General features: G+C 41.6%; 1 protein-coding gene across 2 annotated transcripts in view; it reads right to left on the bottom strand.

Moving 5' to 3' along the window:
• The window catches only part of RORA (RAR related orphan receptor A), a 375,086-nt gene extending 359,876 nt beyond the window's left edge, over nucleotides 1–15,210 (bottom strand). For both annotated transcript variants that reach the window (XM_065641813.1, XM_065641815.1), the window contains exons 1-3: nucleotides 15,150–15,210; nucleotides 12,591–12,722; nucleotides 11,271–11,512 (exon numbers count right to left, since the gene is read on the bottom strand). In XM_065641813.1, coding sequence (XP_065497885.1) covers nucleotides 11,271–11,439 — 169 coding nt within the window. In that variant the 5' untranslated portion in view covers nucleotides 11,440–11,512; nucleotides 12,591–12,722; nucleotides 15,150–15,210. The remainder of the gene's footprint in view (nucleotides 1–11,270; nucleotides 11,513–12,590; nucleotides 12,723–15,149) is intronic.
• Nucleotides 15,211–23,343: the final 8,133 nt, after the last annotated feature.

Genomic DNA, 23,343 nt, shown 5'->3' with positions numbered 1-23,343 from the left:
GCATCTGCTTCATAAAGACTCCTCACAACACTCCCTGCTAGATCACCAACTTTTTTTTATTTTTTTTTTTTTATTTGCACTGTTCCTGGACCATAAAAACAGGCTTTCATTTTAATCTGCTTAACACACTGTGGGAAAGGGCTTCTAATTTCACAGCACTGAGATAAGACAAATAATTCATATAACACATTAGCACAACATCTATGGCAAACACATTTAGTCAGAGCCCATTGGAAACAATAGGGTTCTGAAGCAAATCTGCGAGAAGCAACTGTTTGAGACCCCACCGTGCACTAAAATACATTTTATTACATTCCGTAGTAAAAACAAGATCACAGAATATAAATACATGAATTGTCCAGAGGCAATAAGGCAGTAAATCCCCCTCCCCTCGACAGACTCCCCCACTACTCCAGTCCTTTTCTAAATGTGGTGTTTGGTTCTGGTTTGGGGGTTTTTTTGTTTGGTTGGTTGTTGTTTGTTGGTTTGTTTTTTGGTTGGTTGGTTGGTTTGTGGTTTTGTTTTGGTTTCTTTCTCCACACTGTTCTCTGAATCAGTCATCTTTCCTCTGTGCCCTTTCATTACACTTCTTCCTTAAGTGCCACGTCTTTCTTTCACCGTTCTTTATCCGAAACTACCCTGCTCCCCCTCTGGCTTCATTTACTTCCTTTCTGGGTTTGTTTTTACATTTTCTATTGCTGCCTTTCCAGAGCTGAGTTTGCTTCCACTGCGTGTTCTGCTGTGTGCAGAGAAAAGCAATGCAACAAAATATTTTCAGTATATTGGCACGAGTCCCCACCTAGTCACTTGTGATCGTTTGCTCTCAAATCCCTAAAGACATTCTGCTTTAAATCTGTGTTGTGGAAAAGAAAAGAAAGGATACACGGAAGAAATTCAGAGGAGACTTGTCAATTGCAGAGATTTGTGACAAGCTACTTCTTCAGTCTCTAAACTGTGCTGAAAACAACAGGACAGTGGACTTGGGAATGCCCGTCAGCCATCTCAGCACACGGCTGGAGCAGAGAAGCACAACTCTGGGACCAAGCACAGCCTGCTACATGGAAGCTCGTGGCTCTCCGCAAACCCAGCTGCTCTGTTGAGCCTGGCTGCGTCCAGAATCTTTTGTCCTCATCCCCTGCAAGGTGAACGTTGTATAGGGGAGCGTTCTTTGGAGAACTGAAACCAAAGGATTTCAATGACAGAACTCCCTGAGCCTGTTTCTGAGAGATACAAACACTGCTGTGGAAAGTTAATGACTAGCTAGAGTTTTAGAAGAATTTTGCTTCCCTTTAAAAAAAAAAGAAATATATATGTATATATATATATATATATAAAAATCTTCCCTTGTTCTTCTGCATAGCCTTGGATATCACACTATTAGTCACACTAGAGCATCTCTGGGACATTGCTCACCCGGCCTGGTAATTTCAGCGAGGTATTATGGTCAAAAAAATTAACAACTGCAACTTCTCACAAACTAGAGCCAGGAATTTCTAAAAAGAGGTGAAGGGATATAATGTCGTTTATTGAGAAAACAAAAAAGGGAAGAAAATTCAGTTGCGGTCAAAACCTATTAGCAGCAGTCAAGACAGCATGAACAGATTTTGACAACTAGCCAAAGTATAGAGAGATAAATACCAATAAGCCAGGTCACCTCAAAATTCAGCTTGCTAGATTTTGTGCAAAAGTCCCTACTATTTGTTCCCCTTTCCCTCCCTCAGGATTTCAGCAATTGCAAAACAAAACTTTTAGTTATTTTAGCAAACACATTCTATATACAGCGACATATAACCACAACTCAGGTCCCACACGCGAGGAAACACTTGCTCATGTCCTAACAGCTGTTCTTGAGTAAGGGTATAAATCCTTCTCCAGCAACACCACCACAGTACGATCGTGCAAACAAAATTATAGCAGGGTAACAACATATCTGCCAAATAATTACAACTACTCACCCAGGCCTACCTACCCTGAAAACACTTAATTCATCTTTTTTCCCCCAAGTCATTTTCATTGGTATTAGAATTTTGTGTTTTTCTTAAACAATTTCACAGTGCAGTTCAATTACTGGCAGTCCTCCCTTGATCTTTACTACACATACACCCCTAGCTCTGTACAGTGAAGTAGTGTCACTGACATCAACAGAATCATTCACAACGCTTAGTATTAAACACACATACAAACTGTCACAGGATTAAGTCTTCTGCCAAGAGAGCAGAACTCTAACGCAGCCAAGGGTGGCTTTCGTGCTGCTAACATATGACTGACCTTGGTCTGACCTCTTGCAGATTCATGTTCATGAAAATCAGACTACTTTGGATTTCAAAAATACACCTGATGTTAGCAGAAAATAATATACTATTACAAAGCGTTGAATGGTAACAAACTCTGTAGAAATGACTTACCCATTTGTTTTTTTCAAAGACTCTCAGAGTATAAAAACTGGCTGGCCATTGACAGATGGGCAAAAATGCTTAGAAACTGGAAGTACAACATCACTACGTGTTTCTTCCTCTGTTATTCTTCCAAGCAGCAACCCCAGAAAGAGTTGCTTTCGCTACCGGACTTACTTTTACATGTATTATCTCAGAAACACTATGACTCAACGTCAGATATTAATACTTCAGAGTATATTTCATTAGAATTTGTTTAAAGTCTCTGTGTAACAACCCAGGCAGTCAAGAACCCTTCCTAACTTCTATAATGACAACACAAATGACTAACAAAACTTCTCTTGAAGATTATACAAATGAAGTATGATGCAGAGAGAGGAGTGTTTGATATGCCCTAGTTTCCTTTGAGAATGGTTTCATTTTATTTTATTTTTTAATATACACAGGATTTAGAAGATGCTTTATGCTGACAGTTTTTGACTTCAAGTAAAGTATTAACAAAAGCTGTATTTTAGCCTGTCTTATCAAATTTCAAGACTTCTTTCAAAAGAATAGTTTAAACCTTACCTTTCTGCCCTTAGTTAACAGATGCAATATAGCACAGCCCTCTAACTGATTTACATTTGGTAGAGACTTCAGCTAAGTCATCTATCAGTTCATAAAGAGGCATTTTTTTCCCACCTCTACTTTTGAAGAGAAACTATGAGGGGAAATCCTACTTTAAAGTATTCTCACACTTCCACAACAGGAAAAAAATAAAACCTATAATCCATATTTCACAAGCCTTGGCCTTGGTTTTATCCTTGACTGTATCTAACAGACCTTGCTTCAGTGCCAAAACAGTCAAGCTCTACTAATACATAATTTAAGTCTTCCCCATGGTGTCTAAGTGTCTACAGTTTTGCATATATATATATATATATGTATTTCAGAAGTGTATGGCATGCACTTCTACTTAACCATGGAAAAAAATTCCGCGCTCATATGTGAGGAGTTGGCACTACTATTAGATGCATGCTTGATAGCACTTATGCCAAATGGTCTACCTCTGTTTTGATTTTTTTTTTAAATTTTGTATTCTTTCAGCCATATTTGAAAAGCCAGCTGCAGCTTTCTTGGCCATATATTGGCCATTGCCCACAAAAACTGCCTCTTTGGAGGATCATGCCCTTTTTAAGGATTTTTATGCAAGTAATTAAAAAAAAAAAGGCGCACGGGGCTCTCTGTTCAACTCCCTTCTAGGAATTCAGGAGTTTTAATTTCCGTCACTGCTGTATATTAAACGCATTCAATCCATTTGAACAGTTGCAGAACTAAAGCATACAGACATATTGTCAATTAATGCAGTAAACATCCCACAGTCTGTACAAAATGAAACATTTAAAAAGAACAGCAGCACCACAGTTTTTCACTCTGTGATCACTACACCTGCCTCATTAATCTCATGTACCCGTGTGAGGTAAATACATAGTACAACTACAAACTAAAAATCAATAAAACCTTTAAAAAGGTTTAATTTGATTCTACAAGGGAGGTTATCATAATCCAACTCTGCTTTCTCACATTCTGCTAGCAATTTCTCTCAGCTCAGTTTCAACTGCTAACTTAGTTCTCCATCTCGCTATCTATCATGCTGTTATAATGCCAGCTCAAATGCTGTTTGTAACAGCACAGCCATTTCTCAGAAGTTGCCAGCTCCATAGTGCGTTCCTTTAGAAGTGCATGGAAATTATTAGATTAAATTACAAATGAAAGACTCTGCAGTTGGTCGTGATTACCAGAACATTTATGTGTATTCAGTTGATCATGAATTTTAACTTTTACTCCTTTACAGATCTTATGTTTACATTCCAGTTTGATAGATTATAAGGACAGTGAAATTGAAGACAACTGGAAAATATGTTTTCCCAATATCCTCAAAAGAACAGACTTGTAACACCCACCTCCCCCATCCCCTAGCGGCTTAGCGCCCACAGGTGCCTTACAAGAATTTTTAGAACCGCTGCTGATAAGAACACATTTCACATACAGCAGTGCAACTTGCTACTTAGAGAACACAACTGTATAGGAATCTGCTTTACAAAGCAAGACCTGCAACATCACACTTGTCCCCCCTGGTTTGTAAGATTTCACATACCAGCATGGGACCAAACAATTAATACATCTGGAAATACCTGAAGGAAACATTGTTCATACCATAACTGGTGATCACAATAGGGTAAGCAGCAGGACCTTCGATTATCTCACTGCTGGGGGTATCATTTTCAGGAAGATATTTCAAACCAATTTCTTGACCATACGCTGCCACTGAAAATGTCTAGTAATTTTCTACTGAAATAGAGCTGTTTGACCCAATTCCAATGCAGATAATTATATTATCTGTACCTAAAATCCCTCTGAGTGTTTCAATCAGGTATGGTATTCTTCACTTTCTGTTCTGATCTGCTTAGCATGGCTGAGCACCATTAAACAGCTGTCAGACTGCACACGAGAACTGTCTGGATTTCAGTAATAAACACTATCGGGAACCATTTTGCTTAAAACACCTGGGGATCCTTCCAAATGAACAGTGCAATGAGGCTAAACTATAAGATTAAACTGCTGTAAAATAAGCCCCACAATTTCTTCATAAAAGTACACACCCTCATACATTCAGTCTCTGAAGAGCTCAGTTGTTGCTGAGAATGAAACATACCTAGATGAGACTTCAGATAAAAGCATGAAGAGTAATTCACAGCCTTTACATCCAAGAAATTAGACAATTAACTCATGACACACAGCCCAAGCTATTCTCGTGTTTCTATCAGCACAGACCATCTACAACAGATATGCTGAAGTGCTAAACAAACCATGAGTCAGAGAACAGAGCTCAGTATTTAGTTTAGCTACCACAAAATGCAATACCAGCCTCTTCTTCACTTTCGGCCCAAGATTTTTAATACCCAACATTTCAAGGAGTAAGCAAACAAACTTATCACAAATGAAGTTAGAAGTGAGAAGATGCTTTCTAATCATCAGAACACTGGGGCCAAAAAAGCTAGCAACCTTTAAAATGAAGTTTGATCTGTTTATGATACAAATTGTGTAACATGGATCTAGTGACAGCAGAGGATTTAGACTCTGCTCTGCAGGGCCTTCCTCTCCATAATTGTATGAATCTGCGCAGGTAAGGTGGCCTGGACTGTCTGCCAGCCATCGGTATATATAATCTTAAAATGAATGGCTCTGCAAAATACATTTCCAGAATTGTTTATCAAGGTTACAAAGACTGCCTCAGCAATAGGTGAAACACAAGATACTTGAAAACAGAATGAGAGGGAGAGAAAACAAGACAGCAGAAATCCGCATATGAAGAGTGGAAGCTTCCACACATCTGAAAGTTTCTCCAACACCTTACCTGTAGGAACCTCCTCTTCTACCAAAGCCACAGAAATCCAGAAAACTAAAGAATCTCCCTGGCAAGCTCAGGTCCGAGTGTAAGTGTATTGTGACAGAGAGAGGGGAAAAAAAAAAAAAAAAGAAAAAAAAAAGAAAAAAATCAGCTCCACTTGAGAGGCAGCCACTGCTTTCCCCCCCTAAAACCCTGCCCCAAAGAACCGAGATGACAGGAAGGCTTTGATGGTACAAGGTGCCTACAGCTAAAAGGCCAAAGATGGACAGACAGCTGAGGATGTGACAATTGCCTCAAAGTACAGAAATGGAAGGCCTGAAGTCACATGTATTGTTCTTTTTTGACAGCTCCCTGTAAACTCTGTGGGCCCAGCATTCCCCTTGCCCTGTCTTACACAACCACGCGACAGCGGCTGCTGCTGCCCCCACTGCAGCCCCTTGGCTTCGTGTTCAGAAGCAAACGAGCACGGAGCCTGGAAACGGCCCTTCAGCTACGCAGCATGCAGACTTGCCGGTGCATTTACATATACCTCAATTTGTTACTTACTTATTTACACCTCTACCCGCAACTGTGCGGCACCAAAAACACGTTCTTAAAAATATTTCAGCAGAGAACGGAACACCTGCTCATGAATTAATGTCAAGAATGATGCAGAGATAATTTAAAACTAGGCTGGGTTTTTCCTGTCCCCACTCTCTTCTTCACTGCGACAGCTCTTGGGTTAAATCCACTGAGATCAATTGAGTCATTCCAGAAGTTTCCCAGCACACATTTTTACAGCTCAGAAAACAAATACTAGGAAGAGAAAAAAAAAGACAAAAAAAGACCACCTCACAAAGCTGAAATTGCCATTTCCATTCAAACATAGTGCTATACCCCAAACAAAATTGTCACAAAGCCCATTAATCTCAATTACAAAACATGCTCTTTATTTCTTAAAATTACAGCATTTGGTTCAACGATAACAGTATTTACATACTGGTTTATGAGCTCCTAAGATGTTTCTAAAGCAAATAAAATAAGAGAATAGGTTACAGTTTATTGAAATAAGAGAAGTGCATTGTTCCTAAGAGAATAACATACTGCTGCTGTTATTGCTCCTATGCTACAAACATTTAAAATAATGTTGTTCTTTAAAGGATTCACAGCACATATCGTTTACCAAAACAGGACTAAATCAGTGGTGCGTGCAGAATAGCCCTCAGTGACGACAAAGGCAAACCAAAGAACCTACAGAAAACATCCAAATTTATAAAATTCAAAGAGTCCTCCTGAAAACAACTCATGAAATTTCATACCACAACTATGCTCCATGAAATAGTCTAAATTGAGAAAATCCAGCAATGAAGGATTTTCTTAAATAAAAGAACACCACAAACCTACTGATTTCATTATTAACAGTGTCACATCTCTACTTGCGGACCATCACCCAAATTGAGGCAAAAGACAAAAAGCAAGCCTTCCCCAACCTACCAGTAGAGGAAGATCAGGCTTAATAGATGACAATAAATTGCAAAGGCTTCTGGAAAATAGCAAATACTCTCACTACCTCAACAGCAATTAAACAAGAACAAGTACCTACAAACTTGCGGGTTTCCATTATTAAATAGGAAATATAATAAAAATATTTACACACAGCATCTTCCAATGATGTAAAAGCTGCCTTTTTTTTTTTTTTTGGCAAGACTTTCTCTCTTGATTGACTTATCTCTGAGACCAAGAGCTCAGTTCCAAAAAAAAGATCATTTTTTATCAGATTAAAAAGCTTTTTATATACTTTTCATTTTTAATGAGATGATAGTTGCCTATAAAATACAGTCTATTCAATTTTGACTATTTCTAAGGGGACTAGTAGAACATTAAGCCTTAGACTACAGCAGGGAGAGAACTCCACGGATGTCAAAGCCCTTGAAGCGAAATGAACAGCACTTAACAGTCTCAGTGCAGGGCCAGAGCTGGGGAGTGAAGCATTCCTTCCACTAACCACGGCAAACCACAAACCCTTGTTGCACAACGCACACAGACTGAAATTCAACCTGCTGGACTCTGACTGCTCTTAGGAAAATTTTAATTAGTGTCAACAGTAAAAATATCCTTTTTGGGGAAAACCACGCTTTTTATCCATTTCCTGCTTTTTCCGTGTATGGTGTCAACTTTCTAAAGAACAGTTTTGATATCAGACTGCAGGTAATTTTCTGAAACGACGGTATGCATGCATGCTCATATATGCTAAATACATCGGGTAACAATTCTCCATTTGAAAGGTGCTTTTGATAACTCCTGAATTTATGTTTTCAGTTTAGTGTTCTACACAGCAGCACAAACAGCATAACCTTCACAAAATAAAATAAGTTACATAAGGATCTGGCACTCCAAACATGTATGTATATCAAGGAACAGGGTATTTTCAAATACTAGCATTATAATAGCTAAAGCTTCACTTCAGAATTTACTCCCCACTTCTTCATCAGCAGTCCTTTCTACAATTTTGTTTTCTTCATTCCCTACATAAACTGGTGGTTGTAAACTGTGAAGTATCAAAGCAGTTTTGCAGCAGATGCAGCTATGAAAATAAAGATACGAAACAAATATTTCTAGTGTTTTAAAAGGTTTGTTAAGTCAAATGACAAGGATTTTTACAGTTAAGGGAGGCATGTGCCTATGTATGTATATTTAAGTATTTATGTATCACTCCTCTACGGATTATACCAGAGTCCAGACCTGCCAGCTTACAACACATTGCAGAATCACAACCCACACAGGCGATTCTTGAACTCAATACACAGCTGAACATATGAGCTTATAAGGTAGCTGTTATAAAAATAATTTCGCCTATACTGGTCACACGTTAAGGTCACACTGTTGACATAAAAAATAAAGGACCATATTTAAAAAAAAAAAAAAAAAGCAAGAAATCAAATTCTACTTCAATAGCCTTTCAAAAAAAAGTTAGAAGCCTATAGGGACACCTAACACCTAATCCATCAAGTCCTGACTTCAAGGAGGCCAAAGAGTTAATATTGTTACGTTTTCCTGCACAGTTCTGTATTTTCAGGTTTTAACTATGAGAAAGGCATAATCAGCTGATGTGTAGTGTGTAGGTCAACTTATTTCCAATACGCTAATTTATACAACATTAGCACAGAATGCCAGCTCCAATTCTCTTACTGTTTGCACTCTAGGAGTAGACTTGTATTTTCTGCCAACTCCATTACATCATCCGAAAAACCCAAACACTTTTTTTTCTTTTCCAAATCCCTGCCACTCTTCCTTCTCCTCTCCTCCTTCCCAAGCCCTTCAAAACCACACGCCAGTTCTTGCCGTAAGCTTTATTTCACTTTAAAGACTGCACAGCCCCAGCACCCAGGAGCTCTCGCTATTGTGCTGCACACGGATGCCTCCATCACTGACCTTCGTTTCTTCATTCAGGCTGTTACATAACGCGGTGCCCGCTTGCGTGCGGCGAGTGTGAGCCTGTGCGAGTGCCAGCGTTAGCCGGACCCCCCCTTCCCTATTTAATCCCGGGGGAGGAGGGACATATGGGTCAGCAGGTTAGCAGTACCAAAGCCTAAACAATTCGGGACCGCGAAGAAAACACCCTCACCGCCAGAGCCGCTTGCTCTTCCCAAGCCCGCCTCCCCCCCCCGCTCCTTTTTCGCATCCATACAGAAACGACAGCCGAGCGTTACATAATTAATGGGATCCCAAAGTTACCCCCTTCCCAAGCCCGCCGGAGCCCGCTCCCCGGCAGCACCATCTGCCCGCGCCGCCGGAGCCCTCGGCCGGGAGAGCCGGAGCGGCGGCGGGGGGGGGGCCGTTGTGTAACACCCGCGAACTACAGCCGCTCCGCAAACATCCAGAAAACTCCCCGACAAATAAAGGAAATTTTCTCCAGTGTTTCTGATTAACCTCGTTACATAAGGCGCTTGCATTCCAAATCCACTCTCGCAAGCTCTAAATATACCCCGCGCAGCCAAAAGCTCCCTGCACACACGCCCGCGGCCACCCGGCCTCCTCCGGCCAAGCCCGCTCCTCCTCGCCTCGGCATCCGCCTAACTGCGCGCTCCCCGCTCGCAAATCGCCTCTAATTAAATGTTGCAGCGTGTGTCATCTCGATGGCTTTTACTGTACGCGGCTTCCCTGAGTGGGAAGCTGCCTGGGAAGGGGGGGTGTGGCCAAAAGGGGAAAAATACTGTAAAACACAAGCCAACACATGATCAGCCATATTCCGATGTACAACCGAAAATCCCTCCGTCCGAGGAGAGCCGCGCTCCCCACGGCCGGCGGTGGCCGGGCATCGCTGCCCCAGCCCCTGCGGCGGTCGCCGAGGGGGCTGCCGCTCCCGCCGGGCACGCACTTTTCTCCGCCCGTCATTTCTTTCAACGGCCGTGTGTATCATGACATAGCGTCATTTAATTCATTTTTACCCATCGCCGAGTGATTTTACCGAGCGGAGCCTCTCTAGCGCGCTCCCCCTCTTGCAGGAGCAACGCTTCATAAATTATTTACAAGTAATTAAAGCGGCAGCCTCCTCCCTCTCGCACGCCTCGGCAAACTCCGGCGGTGTTTGAAGCCGGCGCCCCTCACCATCCCCGCTCCGGCCGGCTCCGCGCAGCCCGCCCGCCGCCGGGGCTCCATTCCCGCCGGGGCGGCGCGGGCACTGCCGAGCAGACGCCAAACTTCAGCCGCCCTGAGCATCTTCAGTGCTGACCCGCGCGATTAAAAGACGCAGTCTGAGGCAGGAGCTGAGGCTTGGCAGCGACAGAGAAGGGGGGCTCGTTTGTTTGTTAGCAGCGCGTTATTCGGGGGCCGAGGGAGAGCGAAAGAGAATCCAGGGGACCCTCTGCAAAGTTGTGCACCTTCGAGAAACAACAGCAGCTGCGAGATCATCCGCTCCGCGAGGAAATAATTTTTAAGACGCACTTAAATGAATTAAGGGAGAAGAGCACACAAGAGAGTGAACAAGTCACCCGCAAACCGCAAATCTCCCGTTTAATCACAGATCCTCCATTGACAACAAGCCACAGCACACCAGTTGAGAAACTGTCAAAAGGAGACAGACGAGGGGGAGAAAAAAAGGGAGGGAGGAAGGACACTGCAGCTTTAAAAGTTTGTTCCCTTGAATCCCAATACTCCTGCTGTTGCTTTATATATTTATGAAATTATGTAATTTCAGGGACACAGTACTCATCCGGATACCACAGGCAATAAAGGAGAGAAATAGGAAAGGACCAAACAACGCTCAATATTTTCATTGCATTTGTCCCTCCTCCTGCTGCAATTAAAAGAAGCTATAAAAGTTTGCAAGGTTTTGCAGGGGGTAGGAGCGTGGCTTGTTTGCGTGCGCGGCTTCAACGAGCACGAGAAATAAACCAGGGGATCAAATTGCTGCATTTCCCCCTTCTCTCTTACCCCCCTCTTCCTATTCCCACCCACCCCCCGATCCCACTCCCCCGGCCCCCTCCCCCTTCCCCAAGTCTCCCTACCTCTGCTGCTGCTGCTGGAGTAGCTCTGTCTGCGGACGGGAGCCGGCGCATCGCTTTTCCGGGCAGGCTCCAGGTTCACCGGGGTGTCCCTGGCACCGGCGGCCGCCTCGGAGACGCTGCTGCCCGGCTCACTGGCTGCTGGATCGGGGGCTGCCGGAGCGGACTCCATGTTTTTCCCAATGTAGATCGCTTGGAGATGGCGAGCTCCTACACTCCCTCTATCTTCTGTTTCCAGCGCAACTCTATGGTAGGAAAGCAGAAGGGAGAGAGCGAGCGTGATCCAGATGGGATGTGAGCTTGCCTGGCTGTGACCACAAGCAGCGCTAGCGAGAGCTGCACACCCCCCCGCCCCCGCACCCCCCGCGCTCCGCCGCCAGCAGCGCGCCCCGCGCCCGCACCGCCGCCCTCCGGAGCGGCCCCAGGCGCGGGCCCCGGCCGGCCGCGCAGCGCCTGCGGGACAACCGGGCGGGCGCCCGCGGGGGCGGCCGCGGAGCCCCTGCAGCCCCCGAGAGGGGCCGCGGGAAGAGAAGGTGCTGCCGCCGCCCAGGGTGGGCGGGAAGGCAGCCCGACATCTCCTGGGCTGGGGTCCGCGGCTCGACGCCTTCGTGGGACCCGCCCGACAAGGCCGCCGGGCCCACGAGGAGTTCCCTTCTCCAGCCCCAGGACTGGTGGGAAGAGCTTCTGACCAGGGCTGTCTTTTCCCCCATGACAGCTGAAGCCGCATCAGAAGATGCCAGTGTCTCGAGACCCACACGTTCAGCAGCCACGCAGCCGGAGAAGGCTACATTTCTGACAATACCTGTCTTTCAATGAAGTACGCTTTGACGTAGGACAAAAGGTAACAAACAAGGTGCCAGAAAACCTCCAGATCTGGTCTGACTGCTGCGAGCACTCCTGTTCAGTTCATAGTCTCAGTAACCGACAACTCCTCGTCCATTACTCAATTTTAAAATAAAGTAACAGCTGCCACGAACAGTGCACTGAAGAACACATCCCTCTTGTGTAACAGAGGCCATGTCACATGCAGCCCTACTGCCTCCTGCACAGAGGTGCTGAAGCTGTCTGCTCTGTTCTGACTGGAAACATGGCCTGAGTAGACCAAGATATTTGTACAGACAGAAGTACAAGCTTTTTCCAAATGGTACTGGGTCACGTGCAAGCAGCTGATATGCCACCTCCTGCAGACCAGGATGGCTGCTATGGCTTTTGATGCTGCTGATGCTTGTACCTGATGAAACTCATCAGTAAAACCCTGGACAAATCCGCATTCTGCAGTCTAATCACAAATGGTGGCTGCTCACAAACAGTTGTGAAACGTACCATGAGTCCTATTTGCCTCAGGAGCTTGTTCACAAATCAGATGACATCTTGTACTGCTGATACTTCTTTTAGTGGAAGAGCAGAGCTTTGGGTCAGTTTATTTGGACGTCCTGGAGTTCCAGTTACCTGTGTCTAGAGAAAAACAAAAACACACAATAGTTCTGATTACCTGTTAGGCTACCTACATCTGAGTGGGACATGCAGAGATTGCAGAAGACAGAGTAGCATTAAGAATGATTCTGCATTTATTTTCAGAGTGTGAATAAATTTGAGGAGGTCAGCGCTGGACTTAGAGACCTTGCCCATGGAGCAAGGCAGCACTTGTTCTTGAGGATGAAGTAGTCAGTTACAGCAGGCCTGGAAGCCTTGGGGTACCAATAAAAAAGGCTACAGTGTTTTCCACCAGTGACAAGTGAGACCATCTCAAGCCTGATAGAAGCTATTCCTAGACAGCAGATTTGGAGGGGGAGCAAGTGAAAAATGGACGCGGGGGGGCAGGCAGGAGTGCAGTTTGTTCCCAGTGCCTTATCTTGAGGCTGTGGCGAGTGTCCCATCGTTCCACTGTGACACACGCCGGCACAGACGGGTTCACAGTCTTTTGGCATGGTCTCACCCGAATCTGCAGAGGGCAGCAAGGTGGTCCTTCTCTGATGCAAGGTTGGTGGATTAGACCTGCAGTTTCCTGCAAAGTGTCTCCCTTTACTTTTCACTAATTGGCAGCCTCCAAATAGAGGCAGGAATTATGTGAGCTGTGGAAACTGAACTGCTTGTTATCCTAAGAGAAAGCTTATCCTTCCTCTCTTCAGATCAGGGTTTAAGCAGGCTGACCAGGCAATTTGTGTTGGGAAACTTGCCCGGCTAATAAAAAAAGGACTTCATTCCTCAAAGCTGCCAGACCACTGCCTTTCACCAGTACTGGGAACAATTGTACTACTTGCCACAGTAAGGATTATTCACGTGAGTGTTTTGCAGGACTGTTTTTAGCATTGCAGATACTTCAAATTATTAGAGAGTATGGGGTCATTTTTTCTCTTCAGCTTTTATCTGTTAAAGGCTGCTGAGATTTACTACACCTACCATAGCTATACAATTGTCATTTAGCGTATCTTCCCCCCATTTTATGTAACTAAACAATTTTTCAATTTACTTTCTTAGAAGAGAAAAAACCAGAGGGCGACACTGAAGGTTACAATAGGACAATATAAAATAGAGTTTTGGTTTTCAAAATAAATTAGGTGGGGGGTAGGGTGGAAATCACAGTGGAATAAACCAACCCAAAAGCGTAGAATATCTGAAGAAAGAAAGAAGAAAAATTAATTTTATGTTAACAACATCTCTCTCATAAGTCACTAGCAATAAGAACCAGCTAAAGCAAGAGACCTGTAGCATGGTTGTAGAGGCAACAATCAAAGAGTTTTTGCGGCACCTACAAAGCAAAGAGACAAAGAAGCTCTGCTCTCTTGCAAAAAGCAAGCATGCCCAAAAAACCTGAAAGCACTATGAGAAAAAGAGGAGGGAGACGGTTCACTTAAGTTGTATGTAGTGGAGTAAAAACCATCATGAGTTTTGTCGAGCTCCCTTCTCTATGAAGCTGCTCTGCTGAGACATTTCCTGGGCACAGAAAAGGTCTTCCTTGTTCTTTGGTCCTTTATTTCTAGCTTCCAACCCATACCAAAATGGTTCATTAACTCTGATCACTAAGCTTGTTTGAACAGGTGAGATGGCATTAGCAAAGACAAGTATGCTGAGAAAGTTGAGGAGAAATGTTTTGTTAGATTAAAAAGGGCTTTAGAAATTGCTACAAACATTACCTGCAACAGAACCTACCAGAAGTAACAGTAACAGAGCAAAAAGGGACTGGTATCACCAAACATTTCCTGTTGATTTTGTTGACTTCATGTAGATACAAACATTAATAATTATTAAAACAAACAAAAATCACACTAATCTTGTGTGATTCTTGTAGATGAGATATTACAATCATACAGGCTTGTTTTTCAGATCACTGACACAGTGACAGAGTCAGCGGCAGAAAAGCTATAACGCACACAACTGTCAACCACCACAGAAAGTATGCTCTCCTGTGGGATGGGCAGAAGCTGCACAGAGCACATACACAAGAAAAATCACAGCTCACAACAGAATGGTACAACACCATTTTGCTGTAGTGTTCATGGTCCATTAACACACAAGCATATTTTGAATTTGAGATAGTCAATAATGGTCTTCTATGTACACAACTCATACAGCTTATGAAATACTCCACTTCAAAAAGATTGCCAAAATACATTCCCGACCCAAGAAATAAATAATAGCCCATGTTCCCTTCTGGGGATCTGGGCTACAGTGATCTCTGGCCACACCATGCACATATCAAAGGGGACTGTCACTCCTTCCTAGGAAGCTTCGTTAGCTCCAATCTAGCAGTTGTAGAAAACATGTTGCCGCAGAGCTGAATAATCGCGAAGGCAAAATCTGGATAATATTGCACAAACAGAACCAGCGAGATATTTTGTTGCTTGTGGCATTTCCTGTCTTAGGTGTCCCTTTGTGACATACCCCCAAATTCTTCCAGTTGCAGCTCCTCCTCCTGTACAAGAACTTGCCAGGGCTAAGGTACATTTGCCTCCATTAGACACATTCTCCTGCCTGTGTTTTTGACGTCTTTGTGGGAAAAGAGAAAACAAAAGGTCATAGGTTGAAGATGTTCAAAAAAGCAAATTTTAGACTCATGCAAGTAGTAGGACATCCACTAGGTCTTCAGTGGAGTCAGCTAGTACAATTCTGATGCACTCATGCTTATAGACAAATCTTGAAAGCAGCGCTAAAATCATATGCATCTACTCTTTGTAACCGTATTCTGTGGCATATCTTTTAATGATTTATAAAACTTCAGCTAATTAAATTTTACAGTAGGACAAGAAACAGCTTCCACTTGAGACATACAGCCTATAATACCTGAAAGCGCCCTTGTCAAATTTATGCACCCCATTAAGCTTCAGCAAAAAGAGGCAGACTAGTAAACTACATGTATAGAACCTGAGCTAATTACTGAGGGTGAATATTTGGCAGTAATTAAATTAAATACTACTTTAACAGTGTTCTGTCTTATTCTAGATGAAAACAAAGTAAGAAATAATAGGAGAGCAATAAGACAGCTGTGCTGGAGGCACTGCGAAGGATGCAGTTTCAGTGGATCCTTTCCCACAGCCTTTATCTCTAAGCAAAGTGGAAAGCTCATCAAACAGTTCATCTGGAATTTACACTCACAGATATAATTTTGTTTTGAAGACTGAGGAGCGTTCGTTAACTAGCTAGCACAGCACAGATTCAGTGGAATCTCCTTCTTCCTGCTGCAAACTCTCAGTGTAAACTATGAGCTGCTTTTCATTGTTTGTTAAGCCTCCTTTCCTACTTCCTCTCCTGTCATTTGGATTCGTTCCTCACTGGATTTTCTATTTCTGAAAGAAAGTGGAGGAGCATACAACCTATGAAGCAATGAATCCTTTGTGCTTACCTGTACAGCACTATGTCCGCAATCAGCATCTCCTGATATAAAGAGTAAGCAGCAATAGCACAGTCCAGTTCTTAAGAAGTCAATACTTTTGGGGAACGAATTACGGCAAAAGGCCCAGGGATATCTACCTTTCTCAGCATCCTGTCTTTGCTGCTGTTTACTTGCAGATGATTAAAAAAAATTACTGAATATTTTCTTTTAGCAAGATGAACACCTTTCTCACATTCCATACACTTGCAGACAACCCCTTCCTCTCACAAAAGTAAGCTAATTGAATTAGAGGAGCAACTTAGCCTGCCCATATTCTCTGGAGAGTTGAAGGGAAACAGGGAAGAGAAAAATCTGATCCAAAGATACGTTTTTCATCTCAAGCAAATGGAAGCTCTTTTAGTGAAGACTGGTAAATGACACACCATTTCTGAAATCTTGGATCACTCCCTATCCAAAGTGGGGGTGGTGGTTTAATTAATTCTTCCTTCCGTACCTTCTTAACTGTGTCTTTACTCAATAACTGTTCCTTCAAATACCACATTTATTATCTAATTCATCCTTTATATCAGACTGATAACTCATACTTCCTGTGCAAAAAATGTTTCTCTAGAAGCAGAAGTAGGCTAAAAGCAGGTTAAAACAAGGAGAAAAAATAGCTTGTCCTTAAGAAAAAAAAAGTTACTATTGTCTACACGATCATTGTGAATATGCCTCCATATATCTCTGTCATTCTCCTGGTGGATTCCACCAGTAGCCTCTTTCAAAATACCTTACCTGAAAGAACCATTCTAAGCTATTTGGCTTGCTGGCAAGATCCTAGATTATCAGGGAGTTCAAATGCATTTGCAAAGCTCATTTTCACTAAAAATCATTAAGGAAGTTTACGCTCGCCCAACAAAAGTGTACTGGGTTAGAAGTTTGTAGTTCATATCATCCTGAATAAGAAAGCTACAAGTTACCCTGTATTACTGTGTATTAACATGTAATTAATAAGGTACTTTCCAAAAACTAAGGCACATACAGGAGGGCACAGTTAAGCAAAACACCAATTTGCATATTTGCGGGAATCTAAAACATGTCCAAGTAATATCCTTTGTGATTAACTTTTCCTAAGTATCTGTAAAGAAAGATGAACAAAAAATACCTGCATACCCAAGGCCTGCGAACAGCATATCCACCCTGACACTTCACCACAGTGAAGCACTCACACAAACCTATTCTACTGCTGCTGCGCTGGCGTTTCAACAGTCACGATGCTCAATAGTTGTGTTCTTCACCTCAGCATCACCTCGCCACAGTTTCCAACACAAGACCTTCAGAAAAGTGGGGAAGTTATGCAGAAACTAACTACCTGCCTTTTCCCACTCCATCGCGCCCCTGCCATCTAAGAGAACGTTCTCAACAGGCAGTGGGAAGTTTTCTCAGGTATCCCACTGCAGCAGCAAGGAGCCATGCCTGCGCACCAAGGGATTTGCCTCCTTTTTCTCCGGGCTGCAGAACCTGATCTTCTGGCTAGCTTAGAAATACAAAAATTGCCTGTCTTGAACATGGACCAAAAAAAGGACAGTTTATTCAAGCAGCCCAAATACACAGCAGACACATCACAGCCCAGATGAACGTTAAAACTGAATTATGCCAGAAAGGCAGAAGTCAAAGTTACAATTTAATGTAAATTAGTCAGGTTTTACATAATTTGAAGCCTCATTTGATTTAAAACACTGCATCTAGTAAAATATTTTTATTTCAAGGAAAAATATAGAGCAAACTACTGCATGCAAAGGTCAACCAGAATGCCCAGCATTACAGAAGATATATATTCTCCTCTGTGCTTTAACTCTTTGAGAACTTAACATTCCACAAGAGGACAGAGTAGCCTCTGTATTCTATAATTTTAAGTCCAAAATTCTGTGTATTTTCTACAGACTAGAGGGATGAATATGAAGCTTTAAGTATTATGCTGAAAAAAGAATCCTTGGAAAAAGAATTAAATCATTAATATATTCCAATGTGTTAATGGAACAAAGGTATAGTAAGAAGGAAAAAAAAAAATCCATTTTTCCTTGTGTTTGGAGATGGCAAGAGGACAGAACTACTGATCTTTCACAACTGACAGTTCTAATAGTGTGAAAAAACAAAAAGTCTGGTGGTTGTTAGATCTGTCTTCATGGTCTAATAAAGCCCCAAAATCCAAACTAAACTTGGCAATTTTTTTCAGCTTCTTTTGTGATGAAAAAGATAGGGAAAGTACCTTTTCAAAATATTTTCTTAGACCTGAAATTAAAACCCACATTTTGCACCCTGATTTCTTAAACTTGTTAAAAATAAAGTTGAGATATGCTTTTAAGTAAAATCATACTTTCCTTGAAAAACGAACAAACAAAAAACCACACAAACCAAAAAAAGCAAAACCCACAAACACCACCACCACCACAAAAACAACCTACAAACACAAAGTTTTGAACATGTTTAAAAAGGAATGTCAAAGTCTTTTCTAATTTCTTCTTCAACTAAACAAATAGATCACAACATCAAGTTCATTAAATTGACACAAGCATGACTTTTTCTAGCTAAAAAAAAGCCACTCCATTTTGGATAGGGTAAAGTCACTGACAGCTCTTTGGTAGCCTTTGTATGATCCACAAGGGTGATTCTCCCACAATTTCAACACCAGAAGTACACAGATAACAAACCAGGCTGCTCAGTAATAGCATCAAGAAGGGCACCTGGTATGTCTTAAACTGGGAGACTCAACTGTCCTCAAAGCCATTTACAGATCAACATGAAAAAGTCAGGTCTTGCTGTAACATTCAAATTGGCTTTTATTGGCAGTGGGTTTGTGACTCCAGCACAAGTGTCTGTGTTAGGCCAGAAGACAAGGGCTGAGATCACTGGCAACTCTTTTCTCGTCATTTTGGCTGAACATCCTCCTTGTCCCACGGCTACAGATGCACTCCCCTCACAGGATGAATCGCACCAACCAAGAGCTGCTTAGAGCAATGCCCACGTTACCAAAAAGAAAGACAGCTCCTGTCTCTCAGACCACCCAGACAATCTTATCAAACTACAAAAAAAACCCCAAACCAAAATAAAGAGCCCATTACGGAATAATTTTCAAAACTTCTGTCAATTAAAAACCAAACATAAAGCTGGAGGGAAGAAACACGCATTGACGTGCTCGGTCCCTCTCTGTAAAGTCATGGGAGAAAATACAAAATAGGTGTCGAGTCTACATAAAAATTACTTCAAGGGTGGATTTTCGATATTTATTTGCAACCATCTTTAATTTAAATAAAATTGGACAGGGTTGTTAGCCAAATAGCTACTACCTTCAACTGTTTTGCCAATGTTTTTTATTTAGATCCTGCATTATGCAAATTATATATCAAAAGAGCAGATTTGTTTCCCTTCTTATTCAAAGAACACAGAAAAACACCAAATTTCAGCTTAAATAAGCCTGGCAATGCAAGATCCTAGCCCTCTCTTTCTGAATCCTTCCAAGCCTATGAATGCAGCATCAACTGAGACATGCAAGGCACTTTTTCTTCTTGAAAGATTCTTCACTTATCTTTAAAAGAAAGCTATTATTTCAAAGCAAAAACTGGCTATGTAAAATATCCTCCCAAATGTATTTAGACACCCTGCATTCTCCCATTTGGAAAAATAATTGCCTTACAGGTTTCACAGTCAAAATAGGAAGCTCTTTGCTGCACAAAGTTAGCTTTAGTTGAGGTCTGAATCTTGTGACTGGGAGACTTCACGATAACCCACACAGTTATTTTCAAGTTTAAAGCGAAAATAAAACCTGCCATATCGCATAGATTCTTAGAGTACTGTTCCATTTGAGCTTGTCACTTACAGCAAATTTTATGTTGTGTTTCTTCCTATATTTACTATCTTCCATAATGCATGGGATTCTTTCATAAAACACCTCTGTGAGCCCTTCTGCTGTTGGAGAAATTTAACCGCCTTTTGGAAATAACGCAGCAACTCAGACAAAACTGCTAAAGATAAAAAAAAACCCACCACACCCCAAACCACCCCAAAACCATAAATTTAAAAAAAAAAAAAAAAAAAAAATCTATGAAGGTAAAATCCTAGGCAGTGAAAAACTAACACGAAAATCAACTTCGTTACATAAAACAATCTATTTTTGCCCTATCTCTCATGAATGTTACCCTATGGACACATTAATGAAGCACGCACACATCTTTTCCCAGTTTCTTTTTGCAGCTTCCACCACATTCATCTCCGCAGGCCTGCCATCAGTCACTCAAAGCCATCAGCACAAATTTGCACTGGCAACAGCATGCTTTTTCTCACCTTAGCATGATGGCAATAATTCGCCTCCAATTTCAATAGATTAAGCAAATAATATTTACAGCACTAGCTTTACGCTAATACAATTCTACTCTTCTTTAAATTATCTATAATCTTTATAATACACTGATATTCTCCTGGTGCATATGACAAGGCAAATAACTGCTGTGCCTCCCCTCTGCTGAGACTTACGGCTTTCTAAGACCTTTATGGTGATGCTAAATTACCATAAGGAGCAGCAGTATCAGTGAACAATTTTCCAAGGAATAAAAAGTGGTTCACTTTAAAGTTCCTTACTAATGTTTGTAGCTTTTAATAAATCAATAGAAACACACAAAACCAATGTAGCAGCTCTACTTAAGAATTTTTGATTGCCTGAACACAAAACTGAACTCATACCAAATTTTAGCTTTAATTCTCCTATCTTTTTTCCCTAGTGTTGCAAAATTTATCTGACAGAAAAATGTTTGAAATTAAGGAGTTTAGATTTTGAGAGCCAAAAGATTTATATTTCTCACGTTAAAAAAAGTCTTAAATATTTTAGATCTGATATTCACTATTCCTTTTCAATGTGAAATTTTAAGTCTTCCCCTCTACGTCCACACCTCAAAAAATGCCCAATCTAACAACACTAGGGGAAAGAGGCTTAAAGAATAACAAACAATTAATATGGTTATTTTCACGAGTGCTTCATGCCCCTCTGCTTCAAGTAGACAGGAGGAAAGAAGCAACATACAATGATCTTCCAAAATGGATGGTGTTATTACAGATATTATGTCATTTCAGGTTCACAAACAAATCCAGGGGAGCAATTTCTTACTCAGGATTAAAAAGTCCTTAATACTTCTCCACCTCAGAATCTTCCAGTTACATTCAGGGATCTTGGGTTCTTTCATCTGGCATGCTGGGCCCCTGTCTGGTCAGCTGTGAGCTTATGTTCCAACACCAAAAAAAAAAGATAAAAATTTCAGGCATGCTCTTTGCATTTGTGCTCATAGGACAAGCTTCATGCGATATAAAGTTTATGTTCCTTCTAATCTGATCTCATAACTCTATTCCATGGGGACATCTTTATCAAGGAATAGATTCTTGGCCTAGGATGCTGGAATTAAAAATTCCTTACTAATTAATTTTTAGCTAGCACAAATCACAGCCTTTTTAAATTCAGTAGGAACTGTAAGTCTATTCTCCTTGTTTAACTACTTATAATTAAAGATAAATAAATAGCTCAGCTCTATTTTTTCCCCAGATGAACGTACTGATTACCACAGTAGGTTTTTCCCCAGAACTTTGGTTTGTGGATGAGAGATTTTTTTTTTTTTTTCCTAAGAGTCCAACTCTCCAAATGCTTTCCCCCAAGAGAAGAGGGATTGTGGGGGAAGGGGATAGTTCTGAAATAGATCATAAAAAGTTTCTAGAAATATTTTTAAAAGCCCATAATTAATACTCAAAGACTGAATATTTGTTTAAATAACCACGCTTTCATATGCTTCTGCAACCCTTTTATAAGCAAAATTGTGTACCCTCTGGACTTCATACACATACATGGCACAACCACACATTTGCTCAGTATTTTCTGAAATAAGTAATGACATCTGTGTGCCCCTTTTGGCTATGCACGATTAATACAAGGTATCTCTCAGACCTTATCAGCAAGCAAAACATCCAGAAAATAAAAAATGCCATGTCAATTGACTTATATTTATACTACTAAAAGACCAAGCTTTAGGAGAAGTAAGGCTTGAGAAAGCATGCAGCTAATGAAGAGTGAAACTCGTCACATTCTTGAAACAATACACACTTAAATACTTTGCTGAACTAGGATCTCATAAATGCCAGGAATACGGTCTTGAATGTTCTAGATTTAAAAGTAGACTGTTAGATCACAATACTTGTAAATTATTGAAGCTTCTGCCTAAGAAGAACAAAAGTCTAAATTAAAATATAAGGTCTGTAACTTTTTTTCTTTTTAAATACTTTCTGAGGTTTTGATTCAAACTCAGTGTCACCAAGACTGTCAGACATTTGCACTTTATTTCACCTTGCTCCTTTTTTTCCATTAAAAAAATATTTTGCAAAAGAACTAAATTCACTGTTGGAAAACCGAGCTGCCTTTTTTGATAGGTCACGTGATACCACTGTTGTTCCCTGGAACGACCAAGAGGAGAGTCAGAAGCAGCCATAACAAAACCAATTCTCTGTATGAACTTCGTGTTCATCCTGGAATATGCTATATGTCCATATCAATATGCATATATACACTGTGTAATCAGTTTGTTCGCAATCTGTAGTTGGGGGCTTAGTTTCTAAACCATCAAGAACACAGAAGAACCAGCACAGTGGTTTAAAACAAGCCTCTTGCTGCAAACATCTGGAATCATTTAAAGCTTCCAGTATTGGCTGTGAAGCTTAAGCCAGCTTACAGTACTTGTTTTGCCAGTACAGGGAAGCAAGAGATCAAAAGGACCACAAATAGTTAAATAATATCCTTCTCTTCTTGTCAGGCAGACTGACAAAGATCCAGCAACCTGCTTGAGCTTCTGAGGATGTTAGACCAGGGAAACGGCAAGGTGCAGGGAAGCCAGACCCGTTCATCACGGCCCCTTTGCTGCCCTGACAGTCTTGTCTCCCTTTCCTCCTCCCCTTTTGCTTTGCTCCATTTCTGCTGTTAAAAAACAACATCCCACTTTAAGAGCTGCCTAGTCACCTGAGCCACAAACTCGCAGTGGGAACAGCTCCAGCTACTCAAATCTCCATGCTCAGGGTTTCAAAAGTAGGACTTCACCTACAGCTGGGAGAGTTTGAGGAAGCACCTCAGAACCATCGGAGCTCAGCAGCTGTAGCAGTGTATTGAGAGAAGCCAGTCGTATCAGGAGCCATTTAACCATGGCACCAGTCAACTTTTTCAGAATCCCGATTCCTCCCCAG

The sequence above is a fragment of the Caloenas nicobarica genome, chromosome 10 (genome assembly GCF_036013445.1).
Source record: "Caloenas nicobarica isolate bCalNic1 chromosome 10, bCalNic1.hap1, whole genome shotgun sequence".
Taxonomy (NCBI): Eukaryota; Metazoa; Chordata; class Aves; order Columbiformes; family Columbidae; genus Caloenas; species Caloenas nicobarica.
The sequence above is the reverse complement of the archived record's forward strand: the minus strand, read 5'-3'. Positions and strand labels throughout refer to the sequence as shown.